Source organism: Anser brachyrhynchus (assembly GCF_964034855.1).
Source record: "Anser brachyrhynchus genome assembly, chromosome: 2".
NCBI lineage: Eukaryota > Metazoa > Chordata > Aves > Anseriformes > Anatidae > Anser > Anser brachyrhynchus.
Window position 1 is genome coordinate 42,214,078 of NC_137695.1, and position 18,188 is coordinate 42,232,265.

The window sequence follows — 18,188 nt, forward strand, 5'->3', positions numbered from 1 at the left end:
CCAGTTACAAGGAAGAAAATTAACTCTATCCCAGCCAAAACCAATACAGAGAGTATAGAAAAGATGGAGCCAGATTCTTCTCAGAGGCCCACAATGATAGGGCAAGAAAAAATATACACCAGTTAGGACACAGAAGAGTCCAATTAGATATAAGGGTTATTTTTACTACTAATATTGTTATTATTACTTTTAATTCCAAAGGACCTTGACACCGTTTCCCACAGCATTCTCCTTGAGAAACTGGCTGCTCTTGGCTTGGACTGGCGTACACTTCGTTGGGTTAGAAACTGGCTGGGTAGCTGGGCCAAAAGAGTCCACCAAAGAGTTGTGGTGAATGGAGTCAAATCCAGTTGGAGGCCGGTCACTAGTGGAGTCCCCCAGGGCTCAGTACTAGGGCCAGTCCTCTTTAATATCTTTATCGATGATCTGGATGAGGGGATCGAGTGCACCCTCAGTAAGTTTGCAGATGACACCAAGTTAGGTGCGTGTGTCGATCTGCTCGAGGGCAGGAAGGCTCTGCAGGAGGATCTGGATAGGCTGGACCAATGGGCTGAGGTCGACTATATGAAGTTCAACAAGGCCAAGTGCCGGGTCCTGCACCTGGGGCACAACAACCCCAAGCAGAGCTACAGGCTGGGAGATGAGTGGTTGGAAAGCTGCCTGCCAGAGAAGGACCTGGGAGTACTGGTTGATAGTTTGTATTGGCTGAATATGAGCCAGCAGTGTGCTCAGGTGGCCAAGAAGGCCAACAGCATCCTGGCTTGTATAAGAAACAGTGTGGCCAGCAGGACCAGGGAGGTGATCATGCCCTTGTACTCGGCTCTGGTGAGGCCGCACCTCGAGTACTGTGTTCAGTCTTGGGCCCCTCGCTACAAGGGCATGGAGGTGCTCGAGAGAGTCCAGAGGAGGGCAACAAAGCTGGTGAGGGGTCTGGAGAACAAGTCTTACGAGGAGCTGCTGAGGGAGCTGGGATTGTTCAGCCTGGACAAGAGGAGGCTCAGGGGTGACCTTATCGCTCTCTATAGGTACCTGAAAGGAGGCTGTAGCGAGGTAGGGGTTGGTCTATTCTCCCACGTGCCTGGTGACAGGACAAGGGGGAATGGGCTAAAGTCGTGCCAGGGGAGGTTTAGGTTGGCTATTAGGAAGAACTTCTTTACTGAAAGGGTTGTTAGGCATTGGAATGGGCTGCCCAGGGAAGTGGTTGAGTCACCATCCCTGGAGATCTTTAAGAGATGTTTAGATGTTGAACTTAGTGATATGATTTAGTGGAGGACTTGTTAGTGTTAGGTCAGAGGTTGGACTAGGTGATCTTGGAGGTCTCTTCCAACCTAGATGATTTTGTGATTCTGTGAAGCACTGGAAGAGAACCCAGAAAGGTTGTGGGATCTCTGTCCTTCAACATTTAGAACTCAGACAAGATCATGACCAACCATACCTAATTGTCTCTGCACTGAGCGAAGACCACTGGGGTCAATTCCAACCTAAATTACTCTACAGTTCTATGTTTCATGTTTCAGGCACTCTAGGTAGCTGTTTAGTAACTGTAATAAAATACTATAAGGTTCATTTTTAAATCCCCAGAATATTTTGTACATATGGTAAGGCATGAAGGCTGACAGAGACAGTTCTTCTTGTGCTATTGTCCTAAATCTAAATTGTCCTAAATCTATTAACTCCAGTCGACCTGATAATTTACTATGATCTGCTTTCAGAGTACTATTGACCAGCTAGCATACAGATACACTTGACCCAACATCCTTCTTCAAAGAAAAGCGTCACTGAATGATTTTATTATTTCTAAAACAGTACTTTCTAAATAAATGTAACTCACATGTAAAGTAGCAGTTTTAAAAGTGTTTTTACAGTACTTAAACTTCTGGATTTTTATCTCTTCTGTTTGTTTTGTTTCAATTTGCTCAAATTTACTTAGTTAATCTCTTTAATTATCATAACTTTATCTATTTTATTTAAAATATTACATTTCATTTAAACAGAAACAAGTTTTTCACCCTTAAGAACTGTTCCATTTGATTTTTCTTCTGATTTTTAATTCACAGAAACTGGTCAAAACTTCCAAGACCATGTGGGCTATAAAAGATTTCTGATAGGTCTTTAGTCTATTTCCCTTTTATCTAGAAAGAAACAATTAATTGCTGCCTAAGCACTTAAAGACTTTGGTGATGATGATTCTGGAATTTTCTTTACTAGCTTAATCCAATAAAATTGTTTTTTAACAATAATAATGAATAATGACAATACTGAATGCAAATTTCCAGTTGCAAAATTTTTTGCAAAAAGGTTTTCAGTTTTCTAATCCTTATCATTGATTTATTGTTTTTACATATGACTTTCATCTTTAACAGGCATTGTGTTTCAGTCATTTGGAAATTAACTTCCTCATTTCATGTTTTCTCATCTATACTATCAAAAAATCTCCCTATTACTGCATTTCTTTGCTGTTCTTTATTCTGCCTAAATATATCGCAAAGTATAAGATAAAAACTAAACATAATATCTCATTTAAGAACTAACTCAGAGTAAGAGAATCAATAATACTTTTAAACATTTTATGCTTCCTGTTGCTTTTACAATAAGCTGGGAAATGCTTACGAGATAGGAAAAAAGTAATTTTTCATACAAATGGCTATCTAGTCATCCATTTAAACCAGGTGGTCCCAGTATAATAATGAAAGGAGCATAACGATATGGGACTTCTAGAGGACCTGTTTAATATAGCTACTATATATGTAATTACAAAGAGTAACTCAATAACTGACCTTGAAAGAACCATTAAAAACCTCCTACTATACAGTTTCTCATCATTATCAAGATGAGAAAGAAGGAAAAGACAGGTACCAGATTCTCACATCATAGCTTTATCTAAGTCGTTGATAAAGATGTGTTAAAAATTATAAGTGATTGTAACATGTATCAATACTGATATGTATATTGCCTTGAAGCTATTTTCTGAATACATTTGGAATTATTGTATTATTCTTAAATGGAGAACAATGAATGAGTAAAGCCAGTTATTCTGACTACAAATAACTGTAAATATTTAAAACTATTATTTTCAGGACCTTTTAAACTTAAATCTTAGTTCTATTAGCTCCTATCCTCTCCACTGTAGATCTTCATCCTCAAGGTCTTTAAATAACAGAAACTTTTTTTTTTGTACAATAAAACATAGTATTAAAATGTTACAGTTTTCGCACTATAAAGTGCTTTTTTAGAGATGGAATCAACAGCTGATTGAAAAAGAAAGCTACTTTTGTTATAAGTGGAGTTTTTCTAAAATGGGCAATCAAAGGAGCTAAATCTGTTAGAAGTGCACTCACTTTCTATACTTTGCCTTACATATAACATTATCACCGGGAATATATAATCATAGCTAAGAGAAATATGTGATGAGTGAGTGGAACAGATAAACATTTGCTTTTTCCTCCATTACTGTGTATTCTCTGATTTGTTAACAGTATTAGAAGTTAGTGGGAAATGTATTTCTGTCAGTCACAAACACACAAAGCTATGAATGTGATCATACATTGATCTATAAAAAACATTTTCCAACAGGGTTACCTACTTGACCACAAACTGCTCTTAAAAATTACTCAAAATGCTGTAATCTATGGAAAAAAAAAAATTTGATGTGTAGGGGATCAAGTACAGCACTAGTAGTGTTAAACTTCAGTAATGAGTCTATACTGGCTTGCTGAATGTGCTGACTGTACTGGCATACAGTTTTTAGACTCACTTATACCACATGTGTTATTAGCAAGGTGAGTGGATACCTCTGTTAAATAAGAAGACAAAAACTAACAGTTGCTAAAGTCAGCAAAAGTCAGTGTCGTATTGTCACTGCTGGAAACATACAAAGCAAAACATCTTTTCAGCAAGATGTCAAAATAAAACTAGATGAATAGCTACCTTTTAATAGTAAGTGACACTTTTTCAGAGTACAGCCCTTCTGGCACAGGCTCATACACAGCCCCTACTATCTGAAAAAAAAAATCTATAGTTAATTGAAGAAAAAATATTAAGTTTTTTATTTGGAAATTTCATATAATAAATATTTCTTCTTGAAACAACCTGATGGGCATTACATCATCAACTCTAACTTGAAAAAAAACTTAGAACACATCTTCTAATGCAGAATGTCAATTCAAATCAGGTATCCACATTAATGGACATAACCACTGTAGATCAACGGCCTGCAATATCTGAATAAGGGAAGCATAAAAAAATATATACATTTTTTTTATTTGTCATCATGTCCTAAGATAATACACAACCCTATCAAAAATCCAGTATTATAGTATATTCAACATCTTTTATATATCTAAATATCCTCTTGTATGATGCAATGATAAAAATATACTAGTCTGAGAAGTAATAATATGCTTACATTTGCAAGCAATTTCTGAAATTAGAATGACAAGATAGCAAGTGCTATACTATGATACTATGAATTGCTAAAACATACTATAAACACTCCTGCTCACAGGTCCAGAGAGCAGTTTGTGCTTCTACAACCTTAAATATGAATTCTCATGGATCTAGCAAAAACATAGAAAAATAATTAGTAGGTTAATCTGGCAATCCTGAATACCTTAGTTGCCAAGGAGAGCATATTGGTGCTGTAAAATGGTGGGTTCAGAGTTGCCATCTGATAAAGGATGCATCCTGCAGCCCATACATCAGCTTTCTCTCCATACGGCTCACTCTTCACAACTTCAGGGCTAAGTAAAAAACAATTCAATCCATGAGTGTTTAATTAATAGATTTCACTTAGATGTAAGGTGATTTAAAAAAAAAAAAAATCTTTAGTTACTCACTACAACATATTATCAGAGCATATACAATTACTTTCAAAAGGTTGCATTTATTTCCTTTACCAGCCAAGTTCTTTAAATGGAAGTGCAATTAATAGCTTTTCTGCTTCTACTACAGTTCTCCTCACAACTCTAGTAGTTTAAATTTTGTTCACTTGTCCTTTCCACTTATTCCATTTTATAATGTCTTTGGAATTAATGGATACAAATGAACTAGGGATTCAGAACTTGCTTATGATGAAGGCAATTCAATAAAATGGACTAGAGAATGGATAAATATATTACATCCTGTTGCAACTCAAATATCTGAAAGATTTGAATCACATTCCTAATTTAGAACACTAATGTATCTGATTTTGCTACTAATGTGAGAAAACAAACATTACTCATGATATCATTTCCATCCTGCTAAAATTATTATAATGCATTCTCTGTGATGATACTACATGGACACTCAACAGCCTAATGACAATATAAAAAATCCAGTGAAAAATCCATTTAAAGTGAATAAAAGAAGGCAGTTATTTCAGTTTTGACTCAGTACAAAGCAGACTCCACCTCTTTCTCTTAATTTCTTCAGGACTTTTCATAACTCTGGAAGACAATAATTTATACTGATAGGGATACTCTGACACTGGAATTCAAGTTTAAGCAGGAAGTAAAGGTTGTCTCACATGGTGGATTTTTCACTTGACATCTTCACTCTATTTAGAGATGTAAAATATATTTGACTACTTTCATCTGTAAAATCAACTTGAAAGCATACCTTTTTTCCTTTTCCTTCCAGGTTAGAATTTGGAGTCACTTGCAACTTTCAGATTACACTACAGATTATCTTTGGTAAAGTACCTTTTTTGGAGATGAGAGGTACTGTGTAAATTCAGTACTGGATGCAGTCTGGGTAAAGTGGTAGAAGGTATGCTGCTGGTATGTACCAAATAAATGAAGAAATCACATTTTAAAAATAAATTGGATGAGGTCCCTTAGACAAACTATTATGTGGAAGTGGTATTAAATGATCTTAGCAGAACAGAAAGTCAGAAGGAAGGTCACAGTGTGGAGAAGTGATATAGACTTACAGGTCAGACATTTCAGATAAAATTATCAGGCAAAATAAAGATTTCTATGTGAAACCCATTTAACAATTTATCTTGAATTTTGCTTTTGCTATTACATAACCATGGGAGAATAAAGAATGTTGAAGATAACGTTAGAACACAATACCCTTTCTGGAGTTGGACTGTCATTATCCCTCATTGTGACACCAGTTCTTTAGAGGACTTTGTAGAAATCTCATCTTTAATGTATTAAATGCGTCTGTTAGAGCAAATATCAGTGTGGCAACTCAACATAAAGATGATTAGCTTAGTAACAGCCCCTGACTTAGTAAACTTCCAAGCATGCTGCTATACAGAAAACTGAATCTGACTTGAATTTTACAATCTTTCATTCTGTGACTGAAAATGACTAAATAACATTAAAATCCCAAACTGAGATTATTCAATCCAAATCAATGCAACTATGCTAAAAATATTATGGTTGCATAGCAGTCACTGAAAGAATACGCTGAAGACAAAGGAGATAGGGAGAAACAGAAGCAACCTTAACTTGGCCTGCAGAATCTTGTATCCATGAACAACAGGGAAAAACCTAGCTTGATATTCAGAACAAACAGCAGTCCATTGGGCTGGTGACTAAGCAAAATGTATTTGTTGTTACTATGATTTGGAAATCACAGAAAAAATGGACAGGCTTTTTGAAGGTTGTAGTTATAACAGTTTCACAAAAATGCTTGAAATTAACGAAGACGTTTGGTCTGCTTATTCATGCTGAAAGACTTCTCATTCTAACTGCATCTCTAATCCTCTTTTTTTTTTTTTTAATCAAAAGGAGGACTTACAACAGAGTACTACCTTATCTTTCCTTACAGAACAAATGTCTTTAGCCAGAAGTCTCTGATATTTAGCACATTAGGATCACCAGTACCCTAAATACATACTGTTCTCTGCTAGAAATACAGTAAATGACTGAAGTAATATTTATCTAAGATGACCACAAAATTTTTAAAGAAAATCTAAAATCCTATACATATATGATATTGCGCTTTCATATAACCAACAAATTCTGTACTTCAGATTTTTAAATAGAAATTTCAAAATTTTTTTATTTACTTTTAAGAGATGAAGTAGTGAAATCCCTCACCATGTTCTAAAGGCATGCCTCACCATCTGCTAGTTAGAAATGTGGGTGGCATGCAGTACTTGTTGACTAGCAAAACAATTTTGCAGTCAAGCTGCACCTTTTGGATCTGCACTGTTGAGGGATGACAGAGAAAGTTCCCAGTTCTGTTCCTTTGTGCACTGCTGCCCACAAACAGGTGGGTGGTGGGAGTACATACGGTTTCTCTAATTCAGTTGACAACTGTGTATAAACTCTCACTGTCTGGTCAAGACCAGAAAGAATGAGTAGAACCAGACTTTGAAATTTATTCCATAAAAATCCTAAAAAAATCTGTCTTAGCAACAAGAACAGAAAAATAATTTAAGGAGGTAGCATTGGTATGGGTTTCGTTTTATTTGTAAGAGCAGGCTTCTTTCTTTAATTCTTAGATTAAGAGATCTGGATTGGACAAAATAAGACAAAATAGGACAGTGGCACTAATTAAATTTCTAGCAAACAGATGTGCACATCATAAAATGCATTCAGTGTAAAAATAAAATACTTAAAGGGAGAAACTCTGAGCTGATAAAGAATTTAAATTTCATCGCTTCAAGGGCTGATCATACTGCTGCAAAGCAGCAATACAGATGCTTTACTCTATGATATCCACAGTCTTGAATATTATAAGAGGCAGTGGATACTTTAAAAATTTGTCATTTAGTGCTTGCAGTTAACTTATTCAGAATAATCGACGCGGTTTTCTTCTAGGTTTACAAATCACTGCTCATTTCAAAATTACATATTCAAGCTGAAAAGGCTTACTTCAGCAGCATTATGTTAAAGAAAGTCCTTCATTGAACAAATGTCCATGGCAAAAGCAAGGCTAAGTCCTTCTAAATGAAAGACACAGAAATATATCCACAGAATAATTCTTTAAATTCTCAGTATCCTTGAACAGACTGGTTTACAATTGCTTCTCAGAAAGCTCACTCTTGCTCATCATATGAGCATTTCTTTTATATATAATAACAAATAGTCTTCTACACCAGCAGCTTTAAAATGTCTTGAATTTGATATAGGCATCTATTAATCCAAAGTTATCTTTTTTTTTTTTTCCTTTTGAACTACTTTTATGAAATTAAAGAGGTACTTTAATAGACAAGATAACTTTCCATAATATCCCATCTTTTTTTTTTTTTATTAGGGTGAAAAGCAAATAAAATCAAATCTTATCAATATTTGTTCTAGTTATAAAACAGCACCATTTCACCAAATCATCTCTATATGGCCTTGTAGATATTTTTACAATCAAATTTTCATTTATTATTTTAGTCACTGATATTATTTTGTCATTGTATTTATTTAAGAATATTTTAAACTTTACAAGCAGACTTTAAATCTGGATTCTGATACATTAGTACTATCACGTACCTATATGAAAGATAACTATCCTCACAGGATTAGGTCATGGTCTCATTAGTTTTTACTGGACAAATGTTCCAATATGAAGGAAGAAGTTCTGAATTTGGAGGGGGAGGAAGGGAAGAGCTGAAAGAATGACATTTTCAAAATAGCATTAATTTTCTAGAGCTTCTAGGGCTTGTAAGAAATGTTGTCAATACTATCAGGCTGACTTTACATGAGACAGAAGTGAAGATTTCCCATGCTGCAAAGAACTTCAATAAACCAATCTTGAGTTGTCTTGGTACAGTGTTTACTGGTCTAAGTGTTTCTGACAGCAGTTAAGTAAGGGCTGGTATATGTCACCCTATGAAGAATACACCCAAGGAGCATCTTCAAATGAGATATGATTTCAGCTAGACAGTTATGGATTAAATGAACTAAGAATGATTCTTCAAGACTAACTCCCAGAAAATATGATGGCTATAATGAAAGTGAAAAGAAATAAGAAGCAAACACTGCTGCAGAAGATTTTAACAATGACTGATAACTATTGCTTTTTATCATTATCATTCTTCCAATTAATTATTTACAGTTTGATGAATCACAGAATCACAGAATTGTAGGGATTGGAAGGGACACCTCAAGAAATCATTGGGTCCAATCCCCCTTGCCAAAGCAGGTTGCCCAGGTAGGCGTCCAGACAGGAAAGAAGAAGATGAAGATTCCTGCAGTTGTTGTTGGTTCTACAAATGCTCACGCATAGAAGCCATAACTTGTTCAGGAAGCTACCCGAGATGAAAATAGTTATATGCTAGAAGAGTATCAAATATGCTTATTTTATTCTTCCTCCCCTACATCTACATATTGCCATTTCTCCTATGGACAAGCTTGCTATATACTTTTTTTTTTTCCTCCCAAACACTAGAAGAGTCTTTGCAGCTTCTATTAGCTTCAGATATTCAGATATCTTTACTAAGTTATCTATAAAACAATGTTTGCTGTGAATAATCTTTTTAGTTGTCATTAGTTGCTGGTATAACTCATCACAGCCAAGTAGAGGAAGGAACTTAAATACCCACTCAACTGACAGACCCTACATTTTACTAAACTGCGGCAGGATACTTTGTGAGTGTTCAGAGAGTAGTATAAGAACGTAACTACTCTATAATCAGTTCTTTGAATCACAGAAGGGCAGGGGATTGGAAGGAAAAGCTAATCACAATAGCTTCCCAAAGAAGAAATCAAGGGAAACAGAAAAGCAGTTGCTGCTTGTCACAGAGTTTTCTCTGGACAGTTTGCTGTAAGCTACAGGTTACATTCAGTACTAAAAGCAACAAAAGAAAGGAAAGGAGCCAAACAACTGATGGTTTAAACAAAGAGGTTCTTTGAAAATGGTTAAAAGCTATTTGCATTTCTCACCTATGAGAAGAATTCAACAGAAGCCTTTTTGGGATATTCTGTCTATGCCTTGATGATGAAGCTGGAACAGGATTTTCAGAAACTGGTTTGAAATTTTGCCTTCACAATTTTCTGTTGCTAAATGTATTGCCAAGGAATGGTAGAGTAATTTATTACATTGTCTACTAAGTCGTATATATGTTTCTCTCTATAAATTGTTATTTTTTTCTTGTAAACTATTATATATATATAAAGTTTCTTCCTCTTCTCTTTCAGACATTCTAAGGCACTTCAAAAAATTCCATCTGTCAACATTGTCTGTGGCAGTCCAGAAAGTACAATGTTGAAGTCTTTTGCTTAAGTATCAATGGCATGTGGTAGAACCAAAAATCTGCCAAGAATTCTCCTTACGTACTTGAAAGTATGGAAGACATCAACATCGTTTGAGTGTAATTATGCCAGAAACAGTGGTGTTATCTGGATAAACAAATCTATGCTTAATTTGACAATGTGGAACATAAAATTAAACTTAAAGAGCATGACATCTACCTCATGCTATCTAAACAAAACCAACTTCCCTTCAAGTATGGATACTCACTGTTTTACACAGAGAGAGATTTGTGTGCATATATATACATAAACATATTTGCATGTATGTATGTATCAACATACATCTATAGTCCTACTCAAAGATATATTTTGGGCCTCTAGACTTTTCCAGCTAGGAGAGTATTCTGTGAATACTACATTTTGGAAATGTAGCAAGAGAACAATTAAAATATAAAAAAATTACAGTACTATTGACTTACCTCAGGAAAAAAAGAAAAAAAAAAAGGAAACAAAACTCTCACCATAATGCAAAGGCCATGGTTATCAATAATTAAGAGCCCTTTACAAACAGATCACAGGTATTGAACTTTCATGGGGTTTTGCATGCAGCTATCCCCAACAGAAGGGTTTCTATAAACTTAAAAAAAAAAAAAAGTTTAAAATCTATTTGCAATGGTTTTTCCCCTCATCAGGATACAGTCAAAAATATGGGGTGTAGACCTATTGGGAAAATATCCCATAATGATACAATTCAGTTTGAATTTGGCTTTCTTGTCTGTACACTGTACCTGTTGATTTGGAAAAAAAAAAAAAAAGTTTGCTATCAATGTGTAAAACCACTACATATTTCTAAGGTGATGTTTATATTATTGAAGAATGCCATAAAATATCACATTTCACACTAATGAAAATACAACAGTTATCTAATTGTGCTCAAAACATGCATAGCTGTTTCCAATGGTTTTGTGGCTGAATTTTCAAGATTATCATATGTATCTCTGAGCAAATGTAAGGAAAAATCAAAGTATCATCAAGATGAAGTTTAGTGTTCCAGTATTACATACAGAGCTTCTGGGAGGCATAAAAAAGAAAAATATATCAGAGTTCTAATTTATACCTATTATTCCTTCAGACATGTCATGGAACAAAGTCTAAAACAGCAAGAGGAGTTATAAGTCAGATTCTGAAACCTACAGAATAAAAATCTCCTTTCAACATGATTTTTTATGTATATTACTAAAGACAAGCATCACTTCCTGGTCCACATATCTAGTATTCTGATACATACAAAAATATCTAGAAGAATGTCAAGCTGTCAGTTTTAACAGAAATGCTGTTGATAAATTATATCTCTAAGATGTGGCAAAGTGCTACCCATGAACAAAGAAAGTGAAACATTCATATCTTAAAAAGTACTCATAACATGCATCTGACAGATACTTCTAAGAATTGATTTCTTCTAACCAGACACATTTTCTAGTGAATTACAACTACAATTTCATATAAAATACTTTGAGGAATGGCCTTAAGTCTTAACAGCTCAACAAAAGAAAAGTGCTTTTTCCTTTTATCTATGGAACAGAAACTTGGATGTTTAAAAATGGTCAAGGTTTTTGTTTATTGAGCTATATGCCTTCCAGAATTAACTTCATGCAGTGTGCTTTGTACAAATAACCACGCTTAACGAGAAATCATATGAATATTTAAAATTGAAAGGGAGACATGGGAAAACAATTATCTGCTAGAAGATGACCACAAGCAGTAATGAATCCAGTTTTATAGTAACTCTAAAATAAACCTAATTCTTGAATAACCGGTTTCACACAAGTTGTTAATTTCACCTAACTTTAAACTCCTGTAAATTAGATTTATGCTAAGCTAGTGCTCCAGCTCCCTCTGCAGCAAATGGAGAGAGAAAGGCATGTCAAGAGGTTGATTCATCTCATCCTAAAATAGATAAGGATGTTTAAGATACATGGGATGAAATTCATTATTTAAGTGACTATTTTTCTCCGTTACTTTCAGTAGTCATCTAACATGTTGCAGGACTTGAATTAGATCCCCAGTTTTTGAATGAGTCTCTAGAACTCTAGGTGTGGAAAATATCAGTTGCCATTGTGAACAACATAATTAAAGGCAGCTTAACTCCAGATGGTTAAACCCATAAAAACTATTCAAGTATTAGCAAATAATTTATTATTTTTTTTTAAACCTCTCCCCTCCTTCAGTTGAAACAGACTCTGTCATAATGTCCCTTTTAAATAAGACCCTGGTAAGACCATGGATACATTTCAAGCAGAAAATATGGTCACTCATGGTAAGAGAGGAAACAGAAGGAAAGAATGCTCTGCTTTCAGATGACTCAAACACAAAGAGCTTGTTCTTCTAGGCCCTTTTTAGTATTTCTTACTAAGATGCCTATCCTATTTCCGATTCTAAATATTTTACTGTATTTCAATTATCCTGGAAGAGTATTACAAACATTCATTCTACCACTTCCTAGCTAGTCCTTGACTTGGCTGTTCTTTGAGTCAGATAACTGGCATACCTCATGCTGCCACCAGCATTTTTTATGCCACAGCTGGCCTACCATTCCTTGAAATAAATAGTCAACCCACCACTACAGAAAAATAGAAATGGTGAAAAGAGGACAGCAGACAATTAAAAAACAGCGTTAACGTTTCTCTAATGAGATATGGCCTCTCATTGCTCCTGTGCTTATTCTAGTAATGCCTCCATAGAGTTCAAGAACTCTATTGTTAGAAAGCTATGTGCTTTCACTGATTTTACCACTGAAGAATCACAGAATGGTTTGGATTGGAAGGAACCTTAAAGATCATCTAATTCCACCACCCCCCCCCGCCATGGGCAGGGACCCCTCCCACCAGACCAGGTTGCCCAAAGCCCCATCCAGCCTGGCCTTGAAAGCCTCCAGGGATGGGGCATTCACAGCTTCTCTGGGCAGCCTGTGCCAGTGCCTCACCACCCTCAGAGTGAAGAATATCCTCCTAATAGCTAATCTGAAGAAAAATCACTAACTATTCCATGCAAGAACCTGCCCGGGGTGGGGAGGGGGGAATACAAGGGATAGAACAAACCAAGGAAAAACTAGGGCAGTTTGACCAATCTTTGACAGAATTTTTTAATCTGTCTACTATGAAGAAGCAAGCAACTGAACAAAAGCCACACCAGAAACTAAAACCCAAGACCCAAGTGAAAACAGGAAACAGATTTAACTGGTGACAAGTGATATAGAAAAACAGCACATACAGTATTAAGGAAACATCAAAGACAGCAAGATGATGTATAATGGCACTAGAATTTGAATCCACACACCATGTACTAAACAACAAATAAAGTAGAAAAAGAAACAATAAAGACTTAGAATCTGTAAAGGTCTATGAAGATACTAATACAGCTGAAATCTAAGATAGGAGAGAATAGGGAGTAGGGAACCAGAAAGAACAAACACCAAAAGTATTCCAAGTCCTGCAGTTCAGATGTCAAAGCAACACGTAGCTCATTTAACATTACTTAAAAGAAAAATGAAAGAGAAATAATTCTAGCAAATAAATACACATAGCATTGGACTAGAAGATATTTACAAGCTCATATAGTTTGATGAAATGACTAATCTTTTTTCTAACAAAGAGTTCAATCATTATGATCTGTTCCAAAGGTATTATAAATTAAAAGTCTTAAGCCACTGAGACAAAAGACATAATAATTAATATATATTAAAATGTTATACAAGTTCTACAGAAAGAATTATTTCCAAGAAACACGTTTACAATCTGTTGTCTTGGCAGACTAGTACTTTTTCTTTCAGACAGCAGTTTAAATTCATCATGGAGTTTACAAAATCATTACATATTACATTATTTTATAGTTTTTTCCCAATTCTGCATTCTCTCCTGTGTAGTATTAAGTTATGTTTTCTGGTAGGGACTTCTATCATCTCCATTGGACCATTATTCCAGAGATCAGTACAGAGATCTTCATGCCTTTTTTATTTATTTTTTTTTCTTTTCTTACTTCCTTTCACATCATCTCCAGTTTTACTCCCATATATAAAGAGGGATAAGGAGTAATTTTAAACAGAAAGAGGGTAGATTTAGATTAGATATCAGGAAGAAATTCTTTACTATGAATGGGGTGAGATACTGGAACAGGCTGCCAAGAGTTGTGGATGCCCCATTCCTAGCAGTGTTCAAGGCCAGGCTGGATGGGGCTTTGGGTAACCTGGTCTAGTGGGAGGTGTCCCTGCCTATGGCAGGGGGGTTGGAAAGAGGTCATCTTTAAGGTCCCTTCCAACCCAAACCATTCTATGATTCCATAATGCTGTGTGAGACTGGATGTGGTGTTGAATATATTTCAAATGTGAGGTGACAGTTGCTATTTAGCCAAACTTGTTACTTAATAAAAATTATATAAAATTAAGACATTTAGGTGTCTTTTTATAAGTCAGTCACTGTCAACTACCTTTAAAGTTCTTTCTTGAAGTTCACCCAGTTTCTCTTTTTAGCAATGGTATCCTCATAATGAAACAATGTTTTATGCAGAGTTGCACTGTAGTATACAGAGACAGTATTACCTGCCTGTCCTCAGCTATACTATGCCTGAGGATTCCCACTCAAATTGCACTGGACTTTTTGCTGACACATTTTATTATAAACCTACGCCTAAATTAAAACTGCAACATCACAATTACATTTCATAGCTATATTTCATTTTCAGAGTGAATTAATCAACTTTCGGAAGATCCTCTTATAAAAATGCTGTATTAATATACTGAAAGGATTGTTCAACTTCTGTCTCTTTTCTAATCAAACCAGGAAGTCTTCTCCAGGAGCCAGCTGTTCTGTGAAACTTAGGTAACATAACACACTATACAGACTGTTTACTCCAAATTAAGATCCAGGAATCCTCCTTCACAGCTAAAAGGATGATGGACAAAAATACAATATTAACCTATAATTACCAGGAAATATAAGTTCCTTCAAAACACCCCATAGAAAAAACTGCTCATCTTTAAAAAAAAAAAAAAAAAAAAAAAAGCCCACATACATACATTGCTCTGAGTATCAGTTTTAAGACATTTTAGAACAATGATGTTCCAGAAAGATCATGTTAAAACTCCTACTAGTGTAGAACATTCTTACCTAGTTTTTAATGAGGTCTGCTCTTCTTCACGTTTTCCCAACAGCTTTTCTTAAAAAAATTACAGTACTATTGACTTATCTCAGGAAAAAAAAGAAAAAAAAAAAAAGGAAACAAAACTCTCACCATAATGCAAAGGCCATGGTTATCAATAATTAAGAGCCCTTTACAAACAGATCACAGGGAATCTATATTGCATCCCAACCTTAAAATTTACAGCTTTTCCTAGAGTTTTTCTAAAATTTCTGTATACATATACAAATGCAAAAGCAGTTGTAATCATGACTCAACTAACTTTTACTTACATCTCTTGGTCTATTTTTGCTGCACCCCCTTGATAAGCTGAAGATCCTTTTTGTGAAACAAATAAATGGTGGGAATACATGAAAGGAAACATTGTACTCTATATGCATTTACAATTTGCACTCTCTTCTGAGAAGGCTTTCAAGACAGCTTGATAATAAAGACTCTGTCACCACTAACTTCTAGCAGATTGTTTCTGGTGACTTATGAGGTGGAACAACATTTCAGAATTCATTATCAATTCCCTAAAGCAGTTCATTTCCTCAATTTTTAATGTATTAAGTGTAAACAAATCCATTTAATATATTTTGTATTCTAAATGTACGCATTGCTGGATTTTTTAATTCAAGGACAGAACCAATTAAGAGGAATTTAATTAGTATGACAGTAGGATAAAAATAGCATGAAGTAGAATTTTAAAACATCACAATTACAAAGCATAATTGTATAAGCCCCTCTCTAAACATAAAACAGTGTCTGGTGTTATTTAGAAAGACTCAGTTTTTATCAAATTGCATTAGCAAATGTATTCATGACTTTCTTTTGCAAGTCAACACCAAATATAGTCAATGTTTGGTTACACACAGAGATATGCTTTTATCTAAACCACTTTGCATAATGCTGTAGAGCCAAGTCTCAATAATAAGTATCAGACACTGCTTATTTTGACATTTATTGTTTTGTTTCTGTACTGCTCCAAGAAGGGCAGGTTGCATTTCAAACTACCCAGAACTATTTTCCCATCAATTTAGAAGAAAGCAATTTCTGCCACTCTAAAATGACAGTGCTGCCTCTTTATCTCCACCCTTTCCTTTTTTCAGAAGGAACGTTAGTTTCTGCTTTTGCAGGAATATGATGTTCTTGCTAGATGTGAATTCCCAATATTTTGATTATTTTATAGCCCTTCACCTCTATTTAAATCATCCAAAAATAAAAATAAACTAGCCCAAGCACTGATTAAGTCTATATTCTCTGACTTTTGATTCATTGCCTGTGTTTAAAAAAATTCAGTCAGTTCACTTCATTCTATGTGAACAGGTTTCTATATCAAAAAATCTCTGTCATACAGAGTACTAGCCAAGTACCCTGAATGCAGCAACCTGTGCATTCAGTTGTTTGCAAAACCTTTTTAACATTCTTAAATGATTATGGCATTGGAATGACTTCAGTGGTTTACCTGTCACTTTAAATATTACTCAAGTATACATTTTAAATACAAAGACATCAGTATCCTATCCACGTTCTGTCTTCTGACTGCATACAGGCAAGAACCACTGCTTCCATGATTTCGCCTGTGGAATAGAACTGAAAACAAATGCCCCAAAAGATCACTTACTGAGAGGCTGCAATGTAACAGTGAAACGTTATCTTCATGCCTACTTCTAAATAAGTGGTCAAAGAGGCAGAAAAAGAACTGCCAAAGTCCTAGCTCTGATGTACACTTCCATGTATGAAGACAGGGTATGAGAATAATAATAAATGTGGTATAAGCAAGCATTAATATATACATATATATATTTAAATCTACAACAGATTTCCAGAGCTACTCTCAAATAATAATTACCTATAATATGATTATAGAATATATATAATAATATACATTACATATTGTTATATATATTATAAATTATAATATAATAATTACCTAAAATATGAAAAGACCCAACAACATCAGCTACATTTGGCACAGAATCGAACAGGAGAAAAAAAAATGTAGACAGAACAAGAAAATTACAGCTTGGTGACCCTGAGGACCGCTGGTATATGGTTTGGAACCTGACACTTCCTAATACTGCTCTAACCTGCAGACACTTTACCCACAACATGTTTAAAAAAACACATTAGCTTGCCATACACAACTTTTCTGCCCAGTTGTAAGTGAATGAAAATCAATTTTTATTATCAATTTTATTATTTATTTATAACTCATCTCTAGAAAGAGGTGATATGGAATTAATTATAACAAAACCTTGCTAAACTAAACTACCCAAACTATCAGACAAATGACTTGTGCTAAGCTTCAGGAGAATTTGGGGAAGCAATTAAGGCGGCATTGCAATTGTCTTTTACTCACTAAGCAGCAGCATATGCATTAGTCTTTAAAGTATGGACTTGAACATTCAACACATTACAAGATTAGATTTAGTGACTAAGGGATTAAGTGTCAATCACTACCATTCTGGCAGTAGGAAATCACAAGTACAAGTATCAAAAGTGGCAACATGAATTATATTCACCTGGTGAAAGTCTGAGTTCTTGACCCACAATTGTGATTTGGAAGAACAACTGGTAGTCCCCCTGGTAGCTTGGAACTTTTAACAATGTATTACAAGTACATGGGCCAAGAACTCAGGTAGGTGCATGGCCATCACATGTGGTCACCACAGCAGAAAAGAAGATTGAAGAAGACTGGCATCAGAAAAGGCTTATAAACTTCTGAGAAAGATACTGGCAGTGCCACCGCCACAGTGATGATCTTAGGTGAAATTTAAGATGAAAACACTTCACTTTTTTTTATTTTTTTTTAGGATATAATGTTGTGACAGGTTTTTCTCCTGATTGGCAGGTATTTTGTAAATGAAAACTTCTGATGAAAACAGA

The 18,188-nt window shown here is 35.0% G+C and overlaps 1 protein-coding gene across 10 annotated transcripts in view; it reads right to left on the minus strand.

Annotated features, from left to right (window-relative positions):
- Window positions 1-18,188, minus strand: part of NEK10 (NIMA related kinase 10) — a 106,159-nt gene that overhangs the window by 51,040 nt on the left and 36,931 nt on the right. For all 10 annotated transcript variants that reach the window (XR_013946229.1, XR_013946230.1, XR_013946231.1 and 7 more), the window contains 2 exons: window positions 4,610-4,739; window positions 3,928-3,998 (listed from right to left, as the gene is read on the minus strand). Coding sequence is in view for 2 of the 10 variants with exons in the window: in XM_080579133.1 (XP_080435259.1) it covers window positions 3,928-3,998; window positions 4,610-4,739 (201 nt within the window). In the remaining 8 variants the exon portion in view is untranslated. The remainder of the gene's footprint in view (window positions 1-3,927; window positions 3,999-4,609; window positions 4,740-18,188) is intronic.